At 56.7% G+C, this 23441-nt stretch overlaps 1 protein-coding gene across 5 annotated transcripts in view; it reads right to left on the bottom strand.

Annotated features, from left to right (window-relative positions):
• The window catches only part of TNS1 (tensin 1), a 54289-nt gene that overhangs the window by 11351 nt on the left and 19497 nt on the right, over positions 1-23441 (bottom strand). For 3 of the 5 annotated variants that reach the window (XM_053982178.1, XM_053982179.1, XM_053982181.1), the window contains 5 exons: positions 13731-15431; positions 7418-7596; positions 7140-7215; positions 4655-4747; positions 403-589 (listed from right to left, as the gene is read on the bottom strand). In XM_053982178.1, the coding sequence (XP_053838153.1) occupies positions 403-589; positions 4655-4747; positions 7140-7215; positions 7418-7596; positions 13731-15431 (2236 nt within the window). The remainder of the gene's footprint in view (positions 1-402; positions 590-4654; positions 4748-7139; positions 7216-7417; positions 7597-13730; positions 15432-23441) is intronic. The other 2 variants (XM_053982180.1, XM_053982182.1) reach the window with 2 other exon arrangements.

Genomic DNA, 23441 nt, shown 5'->3' with positions numbered 1-23441 from the left:
CCCACTCCAGGGGCCAGGTTCCCAGGGAGAGGTTTCTAAGGTCCAGTAACCACCAAGCAACCAGCAGTGACCTGGATTTCTGCTCTCAGGGCGCCAAAGCGTACAGCTGGCCAGGATACCCAAACCCTGCATAGAGAGATGAGGGTCTTTGCAAAGGCAGTTTCCATGTGGGAAGAAGCAACATCCCTGGAGATGTTCAAGAAACAATTGAACATGGCACTTAGTGCTCTGATTTAGTTGGCTTGGTGGTGTTCAGTCAAAGGTTGGACTCTGTGATGATCTTGGATGTCTTTTCCAACCCTAATGATTCTGTGACTCTGTGACTGTGATTCTAAGCCTGTGCACCAGGCAGGGTTCAGCCCCAGCCCCACCAGTCCCTGGGACCTGCACCCACTCCCTTACCCATCCATGCTGTGAATAGGGCTGCTGGTGGAGACAGGGCTGGGGGCGACGAAGGAGTTGGAGAAAGTTCCATTCCTGGTGGGCACCTCTGGGCCTCCGGGCTGGGCAGCGGGCTGGGCAGCGGGCAGTGTCCCTCCCCTGCCCGTTGTGGCCGTGCGGGCCACTGACTCAACATAGCTCCTGGGCTCTGCAGCAAGAGAGAAGTGAAAACAGATGAGCCTACAGTTTGCATGGGAAGAGGGCCACACCCTTCCCAGGATCCACATTTCAGCCAGTGAAGGTGCTTGAGCTGACCTCCTCCAGCCATGATCCCTTTGCCTGCCACAGCCCCTTCACCCTGCTCTGAGTCAGCGTCCCTCCCACCCAGGATGCCATAGAGAACACGTTCTGCTCCCTGTTCATCCACAGCCCCTAAAAATAGAGCCAGTGACTGCCCAGCCTACGCTGACTCACACAGGACTGATGACAATGCCCTGTGGTCCCAGCCCTCTGCGGCCCACCTCTGCCAGCCATCTCCAGCAGCAGACCAGAGGGCAACTCCAGCTATTTCCACTGCAGCATCCAACACTTTCACTCCCAGCCCAGCTTGAAACCGGAGCCCATGAGCACGACCAGAAAAGCAATTTTCCTTTAGAGCCGCCAAGCTGTCCCGTGCCAGGAGCAGCGGGCTGGGCTGGCCATGGCAGACACCAGACCCAGTTCTCTCTCATACATTAGTCCCTACCTCCTGTTCCACCCCGAAGGGACCCCATCCCTATGACAGTCCCCACAGGCCCCACCAAAAGCTGCACCACAGGAAGGGGGCTGCAACTTCAGTCCATTCCCCCAAGCCCCACAGCCATGTCACACCTCACCCTGCCCTACACAAGATCCACTGGCATCAAATCCTATGGGCCAGGCAGCCTTGCTGGTCTCTGGCTCCAGGCTGGCCATGCCCAAAGCAGTTCTGCAGTAGTAATTAGCATTACAAACATTATTATTGTTATTATTAGTCATAACAGCTGGGCTCTGGCTCAGCCTGCTGGCAAGCTGGCCTGCTCACAGTCAGCAACGCCAATGCACAGCTCCACGTTCAGAGCTGGAGCAGAGACATGCAAGGAAAAAGACTGTCATAGGTCCCACTCCTTCTCCCACAGCATCTCTGTGCCCCATCTGTCTGTGGAGAGGGGAGGAGGAGTCCCTCCCGTGGGCTGATGTCCCCAGCCAACAACCCTAGGAAAGATCTGAGCCAAAACCACACGATGGACCTCTACACAGGCTAGGTACCAGCATCTAAGGCAGGACATCCTGAGTGACAGGGATGAGGCACTACCCAGGGCAGCTGCAAGAAATCCATCGCAGCTTAGGTAATTAAATTAATTTTGCAGCTACTCACTTTTCCCCTTCCCAGCTCCCCAGCCCAGACTAAAATTAGCCAGACAGTACATATGAGTCAGCCTGCAAGAGGTTAAGACCATTGGGCTGTGAAAATGCCAGCTCCTTCTAAAAAGGCAGGAGCAGGAGGCTTGGGGGCTGTGCCACAGTGAGGTGTGTGGCCCTGGTCACAGGTTCCAGTACATTGATTCAATACAGGACAGGAGAAAAGTTAGGAAGTTTCAGGCAGGATTTTTTTAGGTTGAAAAATCTGATCTTGCCTCCTTGTGTTTTCTTGGAAGGGATTCTGGAGATGAGAAAATGGGTGGGAAAATAGAAGAAGCTCCAAGTCACCAAGGAGATGGGCATTTGTTTGGGAATCCCAAATCCAAGCAGGGCTGCACACTGGCCAGAAATCCCCAACGCTGCATCTGTGTCAGGCTGTTTTAAAGCCTCCTCAGAGCTAACAGCCACATCCTGAGCTCCCACACTGCCAAAGCATCTTCCAACCCCATACACAGGGCAGCCCTTCCAGCCAGGATCTGCTAGGCAGAGCATGGAGGGGCAGGAACTGCCCCTCCTGGAGTGTGACTCCTGGAATGTGTGGCTAAGTGCAGAGGGTCCTAAGCCAGCAGTAAGCCAAAACACCAGTCCCTTCTCAGAACTGTAGATTCAATGCCCAAAAATATCATTTTACAGAGGATGAAGCAGGGCAAGAGGCCCATGGCAGCCACTCGGCCTTGCTTGGGGGTCAACCATCATGCAAGGGGACAGAGATGCAAGACAGCTTGAGCTCCTGAGGGTTTAGTGGGAAGGAGAGGAGAGGCAATGTTTGAGTCCTTGGAGGCTTAAAGCTGCACAGAAATGGTAAAGCTTGGGGGAACTTATGGGGTAAAAACCTCATTTTATCCCAGCTTTGCTTCCTTTAATGTATCCAAAAAGCCATCATTAAAAAATCAGTTCTGAAAGTAGAACTTTTTTTTCAAGCAAACACTTTCTCCAGTATCACACAGTGTTCAGGTTTTGGTTGTGTGCATTTTGAGAAACTTCCAAGGAGAAATGCTGATGGCTGCTAGGGCTAGAGGAAGTACTGCACCCACCAAGAAGAGACGCTCTTTCCCCAAAACCCATCCTGAACATACAGTTCCTCATCCCAGCTCTGAGGGTGCAAAAATTCATTAAAGGAGGAAGCAAAACCACCCAACAACCGTTACCTAGCAGGCAGCACTCCAAGGAATCACAGCCACTCCCAAATCCTCTGTCCCCACATAAGATGTGTCATCTCAGAGCCCACAGTGCCTGTGCCGTCAGCACAGCCACACTTGAATTGATGTCCCAGCTCAGCCCCATCCTTGGCATCCCCAAAGTGGCACAACCCAGAGACAGGAGAGGTGGGGGGAATTTGGGCAGCTGCCTGACGGGCAGAAGATGTGCACCAGCTGCTGGTGCTGCACCACTGCCCAGCCGGCTGTGCTGGCAACACACTGGTGGCCTCTGCGCCTGCTGACCTTTTGTGCTGCACTTTGGTTTATTTTCGCTCTGAATGGCAACAGCAAAGCCAAAAGGGGAGGGAAGGAGACTAAAACTGGGGCTGTTGCTCCCAGATCCCCGCCAGGCTCATCCAAAGCTGGCTGTAGCGTGCCAGCATCCCCAGCGTGCCACCAGTAAGGATGCGACTCACTGACAAAGAGCTCTCAGTCCTCATGGATGACTGGCACATAATGTGACAGACCTTCATGTCCAGCTTGGACACTGAGAAATCCTACCACGACACAAGGCATGCTGTGCCCCTCCCCTAAAGGGAGCAGCACAGGCAAGACTCAGGCTCCTACATCCCTGAGGGACAGCGCAAGGGAAGGCTGCTGGAACAGACACCTGGGCCCGCTCTGAGTGACAGTCCCAACAGTGAGGTTGCATGAGGAAGAGAGATACAGAGAAAGAAAAGCCTTTCTTACCTTCTTCAGAGTCACCGCCCGCTTCCCCTTCTAGCTCTGAAAGATGGAGGGGCAGGGGAGTAATGGGAGTGGGGAGAGGAGGAATGGAGGTGCGAGACAGAAAGAGAAATCGGAATTAAGCAGCTCTGCCTTGCTCAAGCAGGGGCACACAGAGCACAAAGGAGAGCCCGACACCTCCCAACACTGGAAGTGCTCCAAACTGAAACCCGGCCTCAGGCACCCTCACATCACGTCAGCATCCCAGAAGTGATGTCCAGAACACAGGAGGCTGGCTTCAGATGGGCAAGAGGGAACAGTGGAGAAGAGAGTACCTAAAGGGCTGCTCCAGAAAGCCCAGCAAGCACCAAAAAAGCATCAGCTCACCCTTGTGGGCAGAGGGATAAGGGTCTTGCAGTGTGAGCTCAATCAACTTGTGGCGCCCAGGCTCAGATGGGTTGGAGGAGGTCACACTCAGCCCTGAGCTGGCTCAGGAAGGGCCCTGGGTACTGGGGAGCAGTAAGGTCTGGCTTGGCAGGCTACTCCAGGACACATCCCCAGGACAGCAGGGCCTTTGCACTTAAGAGACTGCTGTCCAGGATGGAAAGAGCTCTGGATATTGTTCTGGCTGACAGGCTCAGCTCCCAGAGAGCAAACAGCTGTCCTAGGGAGGAGAAGGAATGTAGGGGGTGGGAGAGGGAAGAATATGGGGCTGGGCAGGAAACAGGGCCACAGGGTTATCTACTAGCCTTCACCACTGAAGACCCTGCTGTGCAGAGCCCACCAGAGCAGCACCAACATCCCCCATGCTTACACAGTCCCAGAGGCCCCACAAAAGGTGACAAGGACCCCCATCTGGCCCCAAAAGGGAGGTGGAAGTGCTTTCTCCAAATTGGGGGCCCTTCCAGGGTATCCTCACAGATGCCCCCACAAAAAAATCTGCCTGCAGTCCCCGTGTCCGCACTCACCTCCCACTGGATGCAGCAGGATCTCAGCCGGGTTGTGGGGTTTCAGCCCCAGTGCTGAGAGCGGGGTCTTGGCCAGACCAGGGGGAGAACGCACTGTTGGCACAGTGGGCACAAGAATGTTAGTGGAGGGGTGGGAGGTGATGTTTCAGAAAGGCTGGAGCTGCCCATGGGTTCAGAACCCTGTAGCCCATCCCACCCACTGGCTGCAAGGAAGGGCTGCTGAGAACACGAGATGCCCTCGTATGAAGCAACACCCTGCAGAAGGATATTGCTCCCCCTCTTCATTTGGGAGAGGACACAGGGTTGGAGATGACTGGGAACAAGCACCCTGCCCCATTGCAAAGCTGGCAGGATGGAAAAAGAGGGCAACTCCTATCAGGACAGGCCCAGACCCCACCTCCCAGCACCATCCCCATAAAGCCCCACCATAAAGACATGAAGCCCCTTTCATTTCCCCTATGTGAGCAGCCATCCCAACCCAGCTCTCCCACACCTGAACTCCTTTCTGCCAATCCCCACATCTGGCTGAGCTGGAATCCAGCTGTCCCAGAGCAGCTCATCACCCCCACAAAAGGGACAGAAGGACTGCCAAAAAACCCCTGCCCTCCAGACCAACTCAGTGGGTGGATGAGGATGTTCACACAGAGGGGTGGCAATGCACATGTGAGTTCTGCACCCCTGTGCCCATACACACCACGCGGAGCTGCGTATGTGTGTATGGCTATGGTATGGATGGCAGTGGGGTTTCACAGGGCAGGGCAGACCGCCCCAAGCAGATTGCCTGTCCTCTCCCCTCCTACCCACTGGGTTTGCCCCATCTCCTTGATGCTGTATTTTCCCGTATTAGGGGAAACCTCAGGGCATCATCTTCAGCAAGAGAGACCAAAGGGCACAAGCCTCCACCAGTGTCTGAATGTCTCTGACTGGTGGCACGGGCACAGGGCCTGTGGCGAGGCTGGGAGGCAGTGGGTAGTGGGAGGTCCAGAGGAAAACCAGATCCTTGCCCTGAGGCCAGGTCCACCCAGCAGCCTGGGGCTGGAGCAGCCGAGCAGCCAAGTTCCTGGGAAACTAAGACAGCAGCACCTTCCCCAGTGGGTGTCTGATTCCCTCAAGTCCAGCTGACCCCAAGCCACAATGTCAGCTCACATCTCAGTTGGCTGATGAGCAGCAGTGTCCTCACAGAGCCAGGAATTCTCACAGGACCACCATCTCCCAACAGAGGGGAATTGCTCCTGTATCCCTCAGGGCCACTTTGGCAAAGCCTGAAAGCTGCAACTTCAAACTTCCCAGGCTTCCCTGGCTGGTGCTGGATAGCAGCACTGTCTCAGGGCCACGACCCCAGCCAGGCTGTTCCCGTCACCTCTACAAGTGACTCATCTCCCAAAGCCACTGACCCACTGCCAAAGGAGCTGCTGCTGCCCCAGGGCCGAGCTCTCAGTCCCCAGGAACAACAGGGCCATTTCCGAGCTGCCAAGCACCCCTGCAATGCTCCCACACTCATCTCCTCATCCCAAGAGACAAGGCTCAAATATCAGAGGATTGCAGGGAAGGAAGAGCAACAGTACAGAAGAAAACAACTCCAAGCCCCGTAGGCTGAGCTGTGGGGGGCAGGTGGCTTCACTGCAACCAGGACATGGCATCAGAAGGGGCTGTGCTCAGCCCAAGCATCCCCAACCCTAGAGCATCCCTCAGCCTTCAGCCTACAGAAGTGCTTTAAAGGGGAGGGGGGTGTGTCATCTTTTCAATGGGTTTCCCAGTTGACTGGCTGCTCCATTGCACTGCTCTGGCCTGAGTCGTGCTGTGCTGACGTGTGGCTGCTCCTCAGGGCTCGTCGCTCAAGCTGGTCACACAAACCCAGTCCACACAAACCCACCGCAACTGAGACAGGGTAAGTCAGAACAGAGACACTGCGCTGGAGAAGCAGAGACAAGCTGCATGCAAAGAGCATGCACCCCAGCCTTCTGCCCCTCCTGACTTTGAAATTGTGAGCAAGAAGTGACATGGCGTGAGTCTGGCCTCCTGATCTTAAGTCCCTCCTGCCTCCCTCCCACTCGCCTGCCACTGCAGTTTTGCTTCTCTTCATGCCATGCCAGTAGGAAAAATGAGGAGATGCAGGATGGGTTGGGGTCATAGCATGCCTCTCTCCTCATCCCACCTTGGGATCCCATCAAAAGAATACCCCAGTGAGTGGAGGGCGGGAAAAAGCCAAGATGAGGGTGCCAAGTATGTGATGCCGAATTAGGTGGGATGCTGATAGCAGCATGGAGTGGCAGGATGTGGAGGAGAAAGGAGGATGGAGAGGAGGAGTGGTTAACATGGTGGTGGGTGTCTGGAACCTGGAGCTGTCTGACCCTTGGCAAATTTCTGGCTTGCCCAGAGCCACCCACCGAGCCCCTCTGCCTCCCAGAGGCATGGCACTTACAGGTGTTGGAGTAAGGGGTTTGTGGTGACACAGGGAAGGCTGGGGTAGGGGGAGAAATCTCACCGCCGCTGGAGGGTGGGCTGGTGGGGGAGGCACCCTCCATCTCCTCAAAGGCTTCCTTGTAGCTGTGGAGGTGAGGCTGGGAAGAGCATGAGAAAGAGTCAGTCCCATCCCTATGATGGGCAAAATCTCTAGGACACCCCATGTCCTAGAGGAGAGGACAGAGGGGGCAGAGGGAGCAAAGGGAAGGGTTTCACCTCCCCCCTGCTAACTATCACCACCACCAAGCCCCTCCCTAGAGGCACGTCTCCCCAGTCAGCCACCCCCCAACCCCAGCACACCTCTTTAGGCCTCCCTCCAGGATTGGCTGCGATGGTGCTGACCACCTCAGGTGAGAGGACAGTGGGGCTGCGGGGCGAGCTGGGCTCTGGTGAGCTCTTCTCATAGTGGCTGTCGCTGGGAGTCCGCTTGCGGGCAGGAACAGCGCTCTCCTCCAGAGGCTTCTCCCGGGACTGCACCCCTGCAGGGCAAGTACAGGGTGGTAGAGGGGTGAGGAGCTGCCAGCTGAGATGGGCACCAGCAGGAGATGCTTCAGGCCTGACCTGAGAGGTCTCAGCATCAGCACTCACCTGCATCAAACCCCAGACCAGCATGGGTAGCTGGAGCAGATATACCCTACAACAGTGACCCCAGACCAGGTGATAGAGGAAGGCAGGGTTGTGGCTAGTGGCTGAATTGCTGCACTAGCCCTCCCAAGCACCATTAGATTTTCAGGGACAACAACCTCCACCAGTGGGTGCAAGGGTCAAGAGCATCCTGAGATTAGTCCAGACAGCCCAGGCCTGCAGAGCAGGGAAGCAACAGGGCCTCCCAACAGCATCATAGTGGGAAATGACCAAATCATCCAGCACAAGGACAGCTGTATTCAGCCTGCATCCCTGCACCCACAGCCAGATGTGGCTTCAACCACAGCAGTGGAAAAAGCCTGGTTTTTTTAATCCCCAAGGCAGAGGGAGCACTGGATCAAGAAGAAAGAACGCAACAGAGGAATGGTGCAGGGAGCCCTAAAAAAACACTGCTACTCTGTCCCCAGTGCAAAGCCTCTCTAAAAGGAGAGATCAGCATCTCCCTTCTATCTCCCCCCAAACATCTTTCCCTGATCCCAGCAGAATGAGCCACCAATGTCCACAGGCTGGGGGGAAGAAGAGAGTGACCAAGTCATCACAGGAGAATGGTTTCTTGGGCTGTGGAGATCTCCTTGGCTGGGATAAAGCCCAGGAACACACAAAGTTGGCAAAGGGCAGGGCAGCTCAACTCTCCCAGCACCTGACAGTACCCAAACACACTTTCTATCCCATCTCGCCTGGTTAAGAGGTTAATCTGGGCTCATGGACGATGGTGCCGAGTGCACAGCAACCCCACAGAGTACCATGGACACAGCTCAGAGCCCCGTGGGATTCACACTCCTACCCACTAGCAGAGGTGACAACACTGTCCCCTCTACTTTTCCCACAATCGTTGGACACTCATGCTTCCCTAGGTCAGCACATTAGGGAAGAAAAGAGAAAAAGGAGAAAGAGAAAAAAAAAAAAAAAAAAGGAGAAAGGCCAACATCACGCTCCAGGAAATGCACTTTTCAAACACCAACTCCTTTCCCACGGAGTGGCGGAGGAAAACCAGCCATCAGCTGCTTCCCCTCACTCCCGGGGGCTCCACATGGGACCCACGCCTCGCACCCGCTGACCTCCCCTCTTCACTGCTCGGCACACACACCAGAGCTTTCCCGGCCCGGGGCAAGGGCTGGGAGGGCAGGAGGGAAGGAGGTGGCCTGGGCACATTTCTAAATAATCAGCCCAGTGAATGGCAACAACAATAAAATCGCGGCTCGGGGGGAGAGGCGGCCAGGCTGCGAGGCGGGGGACTCGAGCCAACGGGGCTGGCTCCAGCCGCAGAGGCGGCCTGGAAAATTCCACTAAGAGCAGCTTTGAAACACAACTCCCAATCCCTTCTGCAGGTGCTCACCGGCATGGGAGATGGCCATTAAAAAAACCCGTGGAGAGAACAGGGAGACCGAGAAGGTCCCTGGAAAGCTGTCTTGCAGATATGGGCAGCATTGCATAGGGCCACCCCGTATCTTTTGTCCTGCTCTTCACTTTAAGGGACTGAAGCCCACAGTTGTGAGCACAGAGAAAAACAAGATATTGGCGGGGGAAAAAAGCAAACTCTCATATTTTCTTTTTTTTCTTCCACTTTGTGCACTATGGGTTCTCCTGAACACTGCAGCAACATCAGCAGGAGCATCCCTTGGCTCATTCCAAAGGGAGCTGCAGGGCCCAAGCACTTCAGAGAGGCAGGGACTGGCTCCTTGAGCTGTGCACGCCTGCCTTGCTTTGCATTTTTCATTTGGGAAGCGCTAAATGTGGCAGATGGATGGAGCCTGGCTATCAGTGCACATCACACATCTGCAGCACGGGACTCCCTCCCCTGCTCCATCCCCAGGGCTTCACGTCACCTAACCACATGGTGCTGGATCTGGCCCATTGGGACACCCAGGAGCTCAGCAAGCTCTGGCTGCTCCACTCCCCAGACATGGAAAGCGGACGGGGCCACAGGGAGGGGAGGGAGGAGAAGGGAAAAAAGGGACTCATTGTTCAGGAGCGGAGAGTGGGAAACTTCACAGGCCGCCCAGAGCAAAGCCTGGAGGAAACCCAGGCTCTGAGCATGGCTTCTCCGACCCCCTGGGTGATTTATGGGATGGAAACTATGCTTGAAAAACAAACTCTCCTTTCCCCAGCTTGCTTTGCCCCCTCAGCAGACATACAGCCTCCCTTAGCCATGGTACTGTCACTGGACTCCCAAGGACACCACGGCTGGCTGCAGGATGGCAGATTCCTGTTCACAAAGCGGGAGCAGCAACCTGCACCCCACTCTTCACCTGCTCATTTAAGTACCTAACCTAGCACCAACCCACTGCCCTCAGACTCAGCACAGCTCTAGGGCTGGGGAAAGGCAGGGAGCACAACAGCTGGGGAAGGAAGGAACAGGAGCAACGGCAAACCCAGGTCATTTTGCAGCTGGGGAGACAGGTTTTAGGCCAAATCAGGAGGCAGCTGCTTTTAGGCCATGAGATTCTAGAACTACTGCCAGGCAAGAGCCAGGTGATATCCCCACAGTGGACAGGAGAGAACAAAGAAGCATCCCAAGGCCCTCGGGATGTGGACGGGGACACACCCAGGGATGCAACACCCAGGGATGCAAACTCACTCCCTGCCTGCATGAGGAACAGACACTGTCCTGTGCTGCTCCTCATCAGGGCCCAACTCACCCCATCCTGGCACAGACTGCTCCCCACGTCCCACCTGATTACCCCAAATGGGTACGATAAAATACCTTACTCTGTGCTGAGGACTGGGAAGGTTCAAACTTCTTTGGTCCTCCTGGGGAGAAACCCAAGGTGCCAGTGGGGAGAGAAAGGTCACACAGAAAGATGTTGACTCCCCAGCCCCACTCCATCTCCCACCTCCTCCTTGCCCTGCGACAAGTGAGTGCACAACAAGCACCAAGCAGGTCACCAGCACACATCACCCAGGGCAGACCCACCTTCAAGGAGCAAAAGTCACACTGCATAAAATCCAGCCTCAGCAGCCCACACCCTCCAGCTGCAGACCAAGACATGGGGATCCCTAAACTGACGTAGCAGACCCTCCTGGGCTGACAACTGGCTATATCTGGGTTCTGTGGAGCTGCACCCCAGCCCTTGCTTCCCAAGGGGGCGAGGCATGGTCAGGGCAAAGCTTGGAGGGGATGCAGCAAGGGTCCAGAACTGGCCCAGCACGCAGTGCCAGACTTGGATGAGATGCAAAACCAAGCGTGGGCAGGGGAGTCTGTACCCAGGGCCAGGGACTCCCCCATCACTGGATGAGCTCAATGGGAGCCCTGACCATCACTCTGCTGAGAAAAGGGATCAATCCTGCATGGAAATGGTCTCCTGAGCCTCCCTCCATCCCACATCCATGCAACACACAGATCACTCAGCATGCATAGAGGAGGAAGGAAGAATGAGAGGGAAGGAGGGATGAAAGGGAAGGAGAGAGAGAAGATGGGGAAAGAAAGGAAAGATGAGAGGGGGGAAGAATGCAAGAGAGGGAAGGAGAAGGTTGGAGAACAAGGAAGGAGGGAAAAGGGAGGAGGTGGAATGAACGAACCGGAGAAGGACCGCTGCTGGTTCAGAGGAGGACGGGGAACTTTGGTGCTCTTGTTGAGTTCCCTGAGCTTGGCGTTGTACTCTGCCAGCATACCAGGACAGGGAGTGCAAGGAGGGTGAGAGGTCACAGAGGACAGACACAGTCCCCCACAGAGAGAGGAAGGGGCAGACAGGACAAATGTCACGAGATACAACAAGGGGGGAGAGAGAGAAAGAAGAGAAAATATTAGCTGGATTCCAATAGATGAGTCTGGGGTTATTTGGGGTCTGAAGGAACTCGGTCTCTGCTTGGAGCTGCTATTCCATCAGCCAACTTGCCTGGCTCCAGGCACCACATAAATCCATATGAGAAATCAATGGTGGCTCCCAGTCATATACTGCCCCATCACCATCCTCTCAGGGATGGCACCATGCAGGTCCCCTTCATCACAAAATGCTCAGGGCTGGGACAAGATGGGGTGATTCCAGATGCCTTTGCTAGGAGATGAGAGGGTCTTAAAGGATGACAGGACCACCTCCCCTCTGTGGGGAGATGCTGGGCATGCCAGCACTGCCCTGTGCCATCTCTTCCCCTCCATCATCAGTGGGAAAAAGGAATGGAAGCATTCCCCCCACCAAGAATGGAGGAGGTGTGAGATGCTCCTCATCTCTGCGCCTGGACACACAGGCAATTTATAGCAGCAGGGAATGTAAACAAACATGTCCATGCCCCACGGTCCCCGCTGGCTGTCCCCTCCCAACGCTGGCTTCAGGACACCTCGTTCCCGCCAGAGGTCAGGCCACCCGCCTGCGCTGTCCCCACCTCAGCACAGAAGGCCCAGCTCCAGCAGAGACAGGTGGCTACAGGCTGGGGACCATCTCCCATATGCCTCTCTCCTCCCTGGGAAACCCAGTGGCTACAAGGGGGTAACAGTGACCCCAGCCCAGCCCTGAGGACCTGACTCAAGGTTGGGGGGATGGATGTTTCTGGTAGACACTATCAAAAATCCATTTCCCACACATTGCAAATACTCTTCCTCCTCTCCTTAGAACTGTCTACTTTTCCAGCCCATTTTAATTCTTCATATGGGGCAACAGGGGAGGGCAGGCATGTGCTGTTTATAATATTAAATCCAGACATACAGCATGGATTGGGCATCCATGTGTCCTTAGGTTTGTTTAAATGCTTTGCAAAAGCCCCATGACCCTTTGTGAATCTGATCTGGTTCACAGAGGTCAGATTCAGACGGATGCAAACTTCCTCCAACAACTCTATGACCCTCCTCAATCCCATTCCTGCCACTTGCACCCCTCCTGTCCCCCACCCTGTGACTCAGTCTCCACTCCTGGGAGGTTGATGCTGTTGGATTTTTCCAGCCAAGCCTTTTCCCCCTCCTTCTAATGCCGGGCGAGTTTCTGGACTGAGCACAGAGTTGGAAGGGACGGAGCTGCCAAGCCCCAGAATCACGAGCTGGCCCACAGCCCCAAACCCTTCCCAAATGTCACTCCACAATTGAACAACTGCAGCCGAAGCAGTGGGAAGGGAGGGCACCAAGCTGCCACAGCACCATGGCACCTTCTTTCCGGGTGGCTGGGACACTCTTGTGTCCCCAAAGCCAGAACTGCAGGAGGGCAGGGGATTGGTGGATGCAGCTTGCCCTCCACAGCACAGAGCTAATGCCTTCATCCAGCCACAGCACCAACACTCGGCAGCGCACCCAGCCAAGCACCAAACCTCTCTGGAAGGGCCGGGAAATGTCTTCCCAGTCCCTCACCACTGCCCCACGGCTAGGTCCAGATTCAAACCACTCTGGGCCAAGCTGGGCAAAATTACAGCTGACAGACAAGAGCCTAGTTCCCAAAAGCCTAGTCCCCACTCCAGCTGCCCAAGGAGGAGGTCTGAGCACTAAACCCAGCAATCCAGAGGGGAAAGCAGAGACTGAAGTCAGGGATGAGCACAGCAACATCAAACACAAGGCAAGTTAAGTTCTCAGCTGGGACTCTACACCATCACGCTCCAGGCAGGGAGAACACCATGTCCAAATAGGGTCCAGGCAGGACAACCTCAGCCAGAGATGGAAACATTTTCCCAAACTCTCCATATTCTCCCCAAAAGAAAGATATTCCCCTGAGATCCAGTGACTGGCCCTGCCACCAGGGACAGACCAGCCCTCTTACCCTAACAGGATGTGGGGAATTTGACACCCTCAGCCACCCCTTCCCACCTCTGGGCAATGCTGCTGCAGACAGCAAGCTGCGAAGGAGGATCTCAGCGAAGAAGAGCAGTACAGGCTGCTCCCCTGCCCTGGATGTCTCCATGGCAGGTGGCTCAGTCCCAAGCCCAGATCCAGCACGGACAAGGAGTCTCCACACACTTATCCCCAGCTCTACCATGCATGCCACCCCCGTGTGCTCCAGCACCTCGGGACATGCAATCCTCCCCATCCCCCCAAGGAACCAAAGGATCCTACCTGCCACCCTGTGCGCCACCAGACCCTCCAGATTCAAGGGCTCTTCTGCCGACCTCGACAGGTCTTCATAGCTCTCCAGTCCCTTCAGGGGCATCTGGTTTTGTGCTGGGACAGTGGGGGAAGGTGGGGAGGAGGTGAGTTGCTGCTGAGATCCCACAGGGCTGTAGCACGAGGTGCTGAGTGGGACAGTGCCCGTCTGTGCTCCGGCCGGGGCATGGCTGTAGCTCCTGGGCTCTGGCAGCGGTGCCAGCTGGTAGCTGTAGGGTGAATAGGTTTCCCGATAATCATGCACCCCATAGTCCAGCTCTCCGGGAGAATAGGCTTTGCCCCCGGGCTCAGAGACCACGGGGCTCACGGACATGCCAAAGGACCTCGGCTGGGCCACCTGTGGAGTTGGCCGGGCGTAGAGACCAGCAATGGGCTGGGTCGAAAGGGAGGAGGGCAGGGGTCCGGCTGGCTTGTCCTGACGGGAGGTGGCAGGCACACTCTGCGACTTGTGGATGGCAGGTGCGAGGTCCAGCATGAGGACATCCAGTGCTTCAATGGACTGCTCAATCTCCCGGCGAGAGGGCGCCCGGGGGAATTCAGGCATGCTGTGGCTGTGTGGGGGCACCGTCTGCAGCGGGCTGGGCTGGGGGCTGCAGCTAGAGATGCTGGGGCTGTGGCTCTCCATGCCGCCCTCCTGCAGCCGGGAAGGTGGCCGGCTTCCTCCTTGCTGTTGCCAGGAATTCAAGCCCCTCTGCACAGCCTCCCGGCTGCTGGTACTGCGAGCCGGGGCCTGGGGCAGCGCCGGGTTCACGTCGTACTTGGCAGTGTCTACTGCCGGGAAGGACCGGGAGCGGTAGGTTCCGGGGTGGTCGCAGGCATACAGGTAGGGCTGGGAGCTGGGCAGTGGCTGAGGCTGGAGCCACCCTGGGGCGTGGGAGCCCGGTAGGCGCTGTGGGTAGCCAGCCAGGTGCTCCTGAGTGGATGCCGAGGGCCGCAAGGAAGGCAGTGTGTCACGGAGGTGGTGGCCCATCAGGGTGTTCTGGTTGTTGTAGGGGTAGCCACCGTTGGAGAGCGGCTCGCTATCATACAGCCCCTCCTTTAGCAGCTTCTCAGCCCCATTGCAGCTCGAGGGGCCATTGGGCAGGGAGGACAGGCTGCCCACCCGGGGTGCCTCCTGGTAGCCGGTCTCACTGGCAGTGGTGGTGCCATCCAAGGAGGAGAGCGTGCCCAGGCTGCCCACACTGTGCCCATCTTGGTTGGGCAGCTCATCATCCAAGATATCCGTCTCCCGCTCGGCCACCAGCGCTGCAGCATTCCCATTGACGTGCACCTGAGCCGGCACCACGTGGCGGCCCGGCATGGTGGGCAGGCGTGCCGGCACAGGGCCGGGCACGTGGTTGTGCATGGGCGGCACACTCTCCAAGCCAAAGCCAACAAGGAGACGATCCAGCTCCTGCTTCTCCTCAGGACTCAGCACCGCCTGGCCGCTGGGTGCCCCGGTCACCCCCGGCTCATCGGTCCGGTCGGTCTTGGTGGAGGCAGTGGAGTTGCCCGAGTCGCTGCTCACTGACAGTGTGTGCTCGACGTGGTTGGGTGCTGCCGAGAGCGGGAGTCGGGCAGCGTTGACGGCACTGGTGCTGCCGTGGAGGGAGTCTTTCTTCTTCACTTTAGCGTAGAGGCTCCCATCCAGGGGCCCTTGTGTGTGCCCAACCTCTGCAAGGGGAGAAACGAACACGAGACCCCAGATCAATTGCTGGCTCTCTGCATGGAGCTAATGGGTCCCATTAGCCGGTGATTTCGATTTCTTCCGTGTGCCAGAACACTTAATGACCAACATCGATGTCTCCTCGGCACCCTCCACACTCCCACCGGCGCCACCATGCAGAGACATCACAGCCAGGTCCTCCCCAACCCCATGCCCCCACAGCCCCCCGATTCGCACGCAAGCACTCCCTGCTCCACTGGGATCCACCAAATATCCCGTGCACTATTTCCAGGCATCATTCCTGGCAATTCTCCTCCAAGGCTGGCAAGGGCCGGGGCTACCCACACAGTCAGTGATCGCTGCTCCGCAGGGCTCATCCAGCTTCAAAGGGCCATGTGGCACCAGGGAGGCAAAAAGGGAGGGTAGAGGAGATGCACCACAGGCTGTAGGAGGACGGGTGGAGGCAATCAGTATGTGGCCTCATAGCTCTTTGTGTCTCCAGCTGGATAGATGTACTCAGCCCACGGGTGAAGGACAGATGAACCACAGACCCACCTTCCCTCTCCCTGCCCACTCTCCTCCCAGATGATGCATGGATCCAGCCAGAGAGACATCCTTGACTTTTTCTTCCCTGACTACAGAAAGGCTCCCACCCTTTCTGTTCTTTCCCTTCCCTCCCTCAGGCCAGGTCAACCTGCCCTAGAGCTTCCACACCAACAGTGCCGCTGCTCAATCCTGAGCATGCAGCATCTTCTCCATGGGAAGGTCCTGGCACCGTGATTCAAGTCCAGTGTGGGCAGCTGGCTCTGCTCCACAGCCCCAAAAGGCTGGGGGGCAGCCAGGGCATGGCAGCATCATCACCAGTAATCCTGCACTCCAGTTCTGAGCCCCCCAGTTTCCATCACACCTGTCAGCACCAACACCACAACCAGCTGCACCCTTTAAACCTTTCCAAGTGGGGCAGACAGATTTTGGGGATACAGAGGGACCTTGGCCACTGACAGCAATGGGAATAGTTCCCAAGCTACATCCCTCCCTGCCAAAGCAGCACAGACCAGGCTGCAGACTCTTGTTTTTCCAGCTCCCTGACGAGGTTTCCTGGAAGGTCCTGTGAGCAGTGTTAAACACTTTCTTTTGGAGGAAAAAATGACTCTTCCTTGGCGGGGGGCCAGGCAGCTGACTCAGGGACGGAAGACGGCCCTAACACGATAGTGTGAAATCAGAGCGGTCCTATCTGCAAGCAAAACACTTCCGAGCCGGGACAGCTTAACCAGTCCCACGCCGCCGCACCCGCACCCCGGCAGCTCCCACACCAACAACCCCCCTCACCACAAAGCAGAGGAGGGTAATAACACTGAGCCCAAGTCCTACAAAGTCAGGGATCTCTCCTTGTTGCTGATTTTCCACTCCCCACTGGCAGTATCCCAAGGAGGCAGTTGAGCCCCAAAGCCTCCCGTTGGCTTGAAGATGTCTCAGGACCACGCAGCAAGGTCCTCTCTGGGCACTTGGTATGGGAAAGAGTGAGAATTTCTCCCAGAGACTCAGAGCTTCTTTATCCAGCCAGTAAAGCCAGGAGCCAGTAGCATTTGTCTCCACAATACTTCTCATACTGGGGAAAAGGGGAAGAGAGGCAGGGAAGCCCTTTCCATGGAGGGAAAAAGAAAAAAGCAGCATATCCAGGGGCAGTGTCAATGCTGGACAGGCTGAGACACTGCTTGGAGACAGGGGAAAGGCACATCCCTCCTCTCTGAAGGCAGTGATGGGTGCTGGCTGGTCTCAAGAAATAGGGCAAAAGCCAGGATGGGGGCTGGGAGAACGACGACAGAGGAATAGAAAGGAAAAGGGAATAAATAAATATAAATATAACCACATGCTGCCAAGGAAGAAAATAGACAGGAAAGGTTTTAATTACTCTTTGGGCTGGGTACTGCCCCATGGCTGGGAGACATGTCTCCAAGAGAGGTGAGGATGGGCCACAATGCAGTTCATGGCAAAGACAGAAAGCCCCAACTGCTATGTCCCACCTTCCCCAGAAACTCCGGGGAGGAAGGGACATAGAGGGGCTGGTGGCCACCCCCTCAAGAGCAGTACCAGGGTAGTAAGCAAGGAACAGCCTGTGACAGCTCACCCATCAGCCAAGCCCTTGTCCTGCAATTGCTCTGCCCCACACCTGATTGTTCATCGTGTCCTCAACTCCATGTACCTCCTGGGCTCTGATGCCACGAGACAAATCCTGCTATTTGCTGCCATTCCAAAGCCTCCTCTACTATCCCTGGGCCACACTATCTCTCATATGACTGTCTATTGTTTGTCACCTGAGAAGTTGAATATAAAACAAAACAAAACAAAATAAAATAAGAAATAAAATAAAAACGAAGGGATAATGGAACAGAACATCTTAGCCAAACCAGCCACCCTCAAAGCAGCAGGCTCTCAGCAACGCGTTTACGAAGAGTCTGCAGCTCCCAGCAAGGTCAGATTTCATTCCTGAAGGTCGGAGTAGCTCCTGCCTGGCAGACTGTGCCATCCCATCGTGGGCTGGGTTTGCCCTGGGCTCAGCCCCGGACGCAGCTCTGCCATGGCTCTATCTGCTCCAGCTGTACAGAGGCAGCTGCGGGAAGCGCTGAGCCCAGCCTGGTCCCAGCCCTGCTGCCAGGCTCGCTGCCCTAGAGGATAAATGCTCTGTCCTCTCTCTCCAGCACTCTGTGGCTACACCTAGTAAAACAACTGGTCCAGGACAAGTGTGACAGTACCGAGGGGCTGAGCTCTCATCCCCAGAATCCCAAATCCTGTCCACGGATCTGCACCAGTGCAGAAGATAAGGCTGAGGCATCACCGTGTCTCCCCCTGTCGTGCCCCCAGCAGCATCCCACCTGCTGCCTCCACTCCCCACTTAGAGCCCTGGCCCCAGTGCATTTGTGGAGCATCAGCCTGCAGGGAAGACCCTGGGGTCCCGGGGCCCTTTGCAGGATGTAGGGTGTGAGCAGACTCTCACGGGGAAGAGTTTAGCCTCCTGATCTCTGGTTTTATCCTGTAACTAGATATGACGGCACGGAGCAACCCCAGTCCAAGCCATGGGTCGCCACAACCATGAATTCACCACCGAGCCCCCAGATCAAAGAGAAGCAAAGTCAGGACTTACCAAAAGGGACGGGGATTAAAAGATCCGAGGCGAAGGGAAGGAGCAGGCAGCAAAATCCTTTTCCTTCACCCCTTCCAGCACCAGAGCCTTCCAGGGGCAGCCGGTGTGGTGGCAGCTCCAACGGCGTCCACAGCCAGCCCCGTGTGTCCGTCCAGGACAGGAGCCGACGGCCTGGAGCTGGCTTGGGTTGGCGTTTGTCCCTTTGGCTTTGCTTTCCCTCTCGCGGAGGGAGCTATTCCCTTCCCAGTGCCGTGTCCCGCGGGGCCGCGAGAGGGGTACCCGGACGGCGGCGGGGCGCCGGAAGGGGTGGGATACGGGAACCCCGGGACACGGGGAGCTGGAGGAGAGGATGGAGGAGCCGAAGGTGGGAGAGGCCGGAGATGGGATGGAGGCGAGGAGGTGCGGCTGTGCTCCCCTCCGCCCCAGACCACACAGGGACCACAGGGAGGAGCGGGAGGGGAAGGGGAGCGGCGCGGGGACGGCGGCGGGGCCGCCCAAGCTCCAGCCCCAGCCCGAGTTAACCTCAGTGAGGTGCGGAGAGGGTGGGAGCCATGGAGAGAGGACAGCCAGACAGACAGCTTCCAGCTATGAATATTAACTACTTCCTCCACGGGCAGGGCTCCGCCGCGTTAACTGTTTCCTAGGCAGGACAGACAGCCGGACAGCTGGACAGCCTGCCCACCTTGCACTGTCCATTGAGCATCACCCCACTGGGTGACCCCCTCATTTGAGACACCCAGCCCTTCCCAGCTCCTGTGTGCATGCGTCACACCTGTCCCCAAAGAGCAGCGACACATTCAGGGTGGGGATGTCCTTCCAAAGCACACATGATGCTGAAACCCAGACGGGTCTGCAAATGCAAGTGTCTTGCTGGAGACTTGAGTTTCTCCATCTGAAATAACTACACAGCTAAAGGGGGTGGAAACCAGCCACGGACAAGCCACCAACCCTGCCGACCCATTTTCAAAATCCCCTTGCCTGCCCTGCCAGCACCAGCGTAGCACAGACATTCCAGCCCTGTTTTCGGGATGTACACACTGTCCTGCTCTGTGACAGGAGGTATGGCATGATCCTATCCACTCCAGAGCTCTCTGAGACCAAACTGCTCCACCCCAAGCAAAATCCATGCTGGAATGGTGCTCACAATTTGCTCGTCCAGATGACAGCAAGCCCACCCCACATCCAGGCCCCTGCATGAACCCATGCTCAGGACTCCACTCCTCAATTGATCCAATACACTCAGCAAAACGTGAGGCTCCCTCCACTCTAATCCCCCAAACCGCATGTTTCCCACACCCCCAAGGATGACGGCAGGGGATGAGAGCACTGTTTCCAGCCGGCCCCCTGACTCACAGCCCTGTTTGCTCCCAGATGATACCACATGCCAAGCCAGCGTCCTTCCAAAACCTCCAATGTTTGATTATTTTTTGTCCCGGCTGTCTCGGCTGCAGGAGGACAGAGACAGAGCTCCCCACTCCTGCCATGGGACAACCCCAGCCCTAAGCACAGAACTGCTACAAGTTTTGACTTCAAGGACAGTTTAAAGGGGGAAGAGAAGGGGCTGAGTTTCTACCAGCTGGTCTCTCTTTCCCTGCATCCCAGCCCTGCCTGGTTCCCGGTCCCAGTGGGAACAAACCCCACCCCCCACCCTACATGGCAACCCCAAATACCATGTCAGAGGACAGATTCTGCCCTGGGAATAGCCACACTCCAGCTGAAATGTGTAGCCAAGCCCGTAGATGCTCCAACATTTCACCCATGGGGAATAATCAGAAGCAAGGGGGACACACCCCGTGAATTCCCATCCAGCCCATGCAGATCCCCACTGCCTTCCAAAATGCTCACCTCAACACACCCGTACCTTGCAGCAGATGGAGCAGAGAGCAGCGGAGAGGGGCAGAATAAGGAAGGGGAAGTGAATTCCTTCAGCTTTAGTCAGCTGGTGGAAGCAAGAGGAGAGCCAGTGGCCCCCTCCCCACCGAGCCTAGGGACCTAGGGACCGATCCAGCCACCGGGGGAGAGCAGCAGCCTGCCAGCAGCTCCAGCAATGGATTTAACAGCTCTGGCCTGGACCATTTGGCTCTACACCTCTGCCCTCCTGGGCAGCCTCAGCCCCTCCTGATAAGTGGGACAGGATTTGACCCCACTACAAAAGGTGTACCCCATGAGATGGTGGCCCTCTTGGGGGACAAACAGATGACAGTGACCCCATCGAAGGACTTTCTCCTGCATGGAAAAGCACAGGATCAGCATCCAGCCCCATTTGTGGGGTCCAGGACCCCCTGACCTTTGCCATATGTGGTTCAGGCTCTGATGTGACCTCCCCTCACTGGAAGGGTGGGATGCTCATCCCAGTCCCCACCCCAGCCAGCCCTGTCCTGCGAGTGGGGATGTGTGGTAAAACAGGGATGAGCTGCAGGGGAGCCCTATGCCAGAACCATGACTCAGGGGGGGATTTAGCAACTCTCTCGCAGATGTTAGATTTGGCCAGGCCCTGGCCACTCTCTTCCCAGCCTGGTAAAGAGACAGGGCAGGCAGTGCCAGCCCAGGGTGGGTCCAAGGACCAGTGGTTACAAGGAGCTGCTGTAACTATTTCACATTTTCTCACACCACCCCGGGATGGCAGAGCTTGGGGTCCCCCCACAACAGTCACACATTCAGACCTTGAGGACAACCTGTCCACTGACTCCATGCCAGCCATAGCACCCTGTTCTCCATCAGCACTGGTTTTCTCAGTTTTTCTTCAGCAAAATCAAACCAGGCCATAAATTATCTCCAGACAGAGTTAAAGCATCTGCAGTACCCCAAAATTTCTCAGCAGTGATCCTCCACCCAGCTGCAAGCCCAGCAGTGCCACATCCAGCTGCCAGCCTCCTCCTGCCTCTCTGAAGCCAGCTTGGCACCCCAAGGAGAACTACCACAGTGTTGGCAACCACAAAAACAGCCAGATGATGAAGCATGCCATCACCTTCGGGCTTCAAACACCCTCAGCCAATCAATGGCCACGGGGACTGCAGCAGGAACCTGCCAAACAGCCACCACTGACCCCAAAGCCCCTTCAAGGAGGAGGAAGGAGGGCAGGCAGAGCACTTGCCTTCCCCAGGCTGTGCAGACATGGCTGAGGGGCAGAAAGACAGGCTGTGGGGGCATCCCACCATACACCACTCTCCCTAAAGGCCGCAGGGCAGCCCAAACATGATGGGCAGCAGAAACCCTGCCCAAGTAAAGCAGGAGGGCGAGTTTGCTGATGGTGCCAGCCTGTCCCATGGAAGTGGCTCACAGAGAGCCCATTGAATCCAGCTGTGTCCCCTCAGCCAGAGAGCAAAATATGATGGTACAGATCCCCCTCTCATGCCCCCTGCTCTGTAAGAACTTAGTCAACCGATGACCCCACTGCAAATGAGTTTTCCCTTCTCCAAGTCCCCACAGATAAGCACAGCAGAGGTGAGGGGAATGCCAGGACAGGCACCATCCCCAGCCACCCGCCTGCCCCTCCAGCTCTGGGTCCCACAGGACCATCCCACCCTGGCAGGCACCCCCCAGCCCTTATGGGTGCTCCATGCTGAGACAAAGCTGCTGGAGAAAGGGCATCCACCTCCACTGAGAGCGGCTGTGGCCAGCAGAGACGCGGTATGGGGGAACCCACCGTTTGGCAGGCGATCCCGATCCCGTTGGCCCAGGCTGCAGCGACCGTCTGTGGGGAGCCTTCGGCGGGTGGCAGGACGGGCAGTGGCGGGGACAAGGAGCAGCGGCTGATCCCAGCTCAGCGTGGGTCTTGGTGCCAACCTCACCCCCCTCCGCCCCCGGACGCCGCTTGCTCACGCCTGGTGGTGCCAAAAATGTGGCGTGCAATTCCCTGACCAAATAAGGCAAGAACGACCATAAACAGGGACCCCCCTGCATAGCCAGACACCAGAGTCCCCATCCTGGCTTGGGACCAGCTGGAAAAGAGGGAAAGTGACAACAGAGAGGGAAAAAGATGGGAACCCCTCGAGCCCACTCTGACTCCCACCACCACTTCTCAAAGTGCCCCACAGGACAGCTGGGAAAGACCCCTTATAGATGGGCTTCTTGCAGCTGCTTCTGCTGGCAGGGGTCAGAGGGCAGCTTCTGCCTGCAGCTTCACCCTTTCACAGTCCCAGCTCATCTCCAAACTGGGGCAGTGTTTACAAATTCAAGGTGCCCTCATTCCCTATTGCCACCCTTCCTGGCACAGAGGACAGCTCAGTCGGTGCATGGAGCCCTGACACCTGCCAAGACCCCTAAGGGGGAATGGAGAGGAACCCTGGGGTACTTCTGCAGCCCCAGTATTCACCAAGACCCCCACGAAAGTACATAGGTGAGTCCTGGGGTACCCCTGCAGTCCTGTGAGGGGCTGGGGTGCAGAGACTTTGGCCCAGGGTCCAGAGGGGAACACATGCAATGAGGCACTCAGGTCTCTGCAGGCAGGAGGGGACTGCCAGGCAGTCTTGTGGGCTGGACCCACAGCTCCCCAGCCTGCACATAGCCCACAGCTGAGCCTGCACATCACGAGTTGCCTGTTTACTGCCCTGCGCCAAGGCAAGTGCCCGTGCCAGCTCCACACTGCTGCCCCAGGTCTGGTTCCATGTGACGCCCATAGCAGAGACACTCTCGCCTGCCCCAGGCACCCAGAGCCTCCACCCTCCGCTGTGAGCACTGCCATCCACTGCTCCCACTCGAAGCAGCCAGTGACCTTCAGGGACATCAGGGACTGCAGCTGTCCCTGCTCCAGGAACGTCTCTCCAGATCTGGCCAGGAAAGCCCAGGCATCTGCTTGGCCAAGGGTGGCCTTGCCTCCAGGACAGGGGCCCATCACCCTTCGACATACAAGTACTGCCCATTCCTGCCAAGTGGG

The sequence above is a fragment of the Vidua macroura genome, chromosome 7 (assembly GCF_024509145.1).
Source record: "Vidua macroura isolate BioBank_ID:100142 chromosome 7, ASM2450914v1, whole genome shotgun sequence".
Classification (NCBI taxonomy): domain Eukaryota; kingdom Metazoa; phylum Chordata; class Aves; order Passeriformes; family Viduidae; genus Vidua; species Vidua macroura.
The sequence above is the reverse complement of the archived record's forward strand: the minus strand, read 5'-3'. Positions and strand labels throughout refer to the sequence as shown.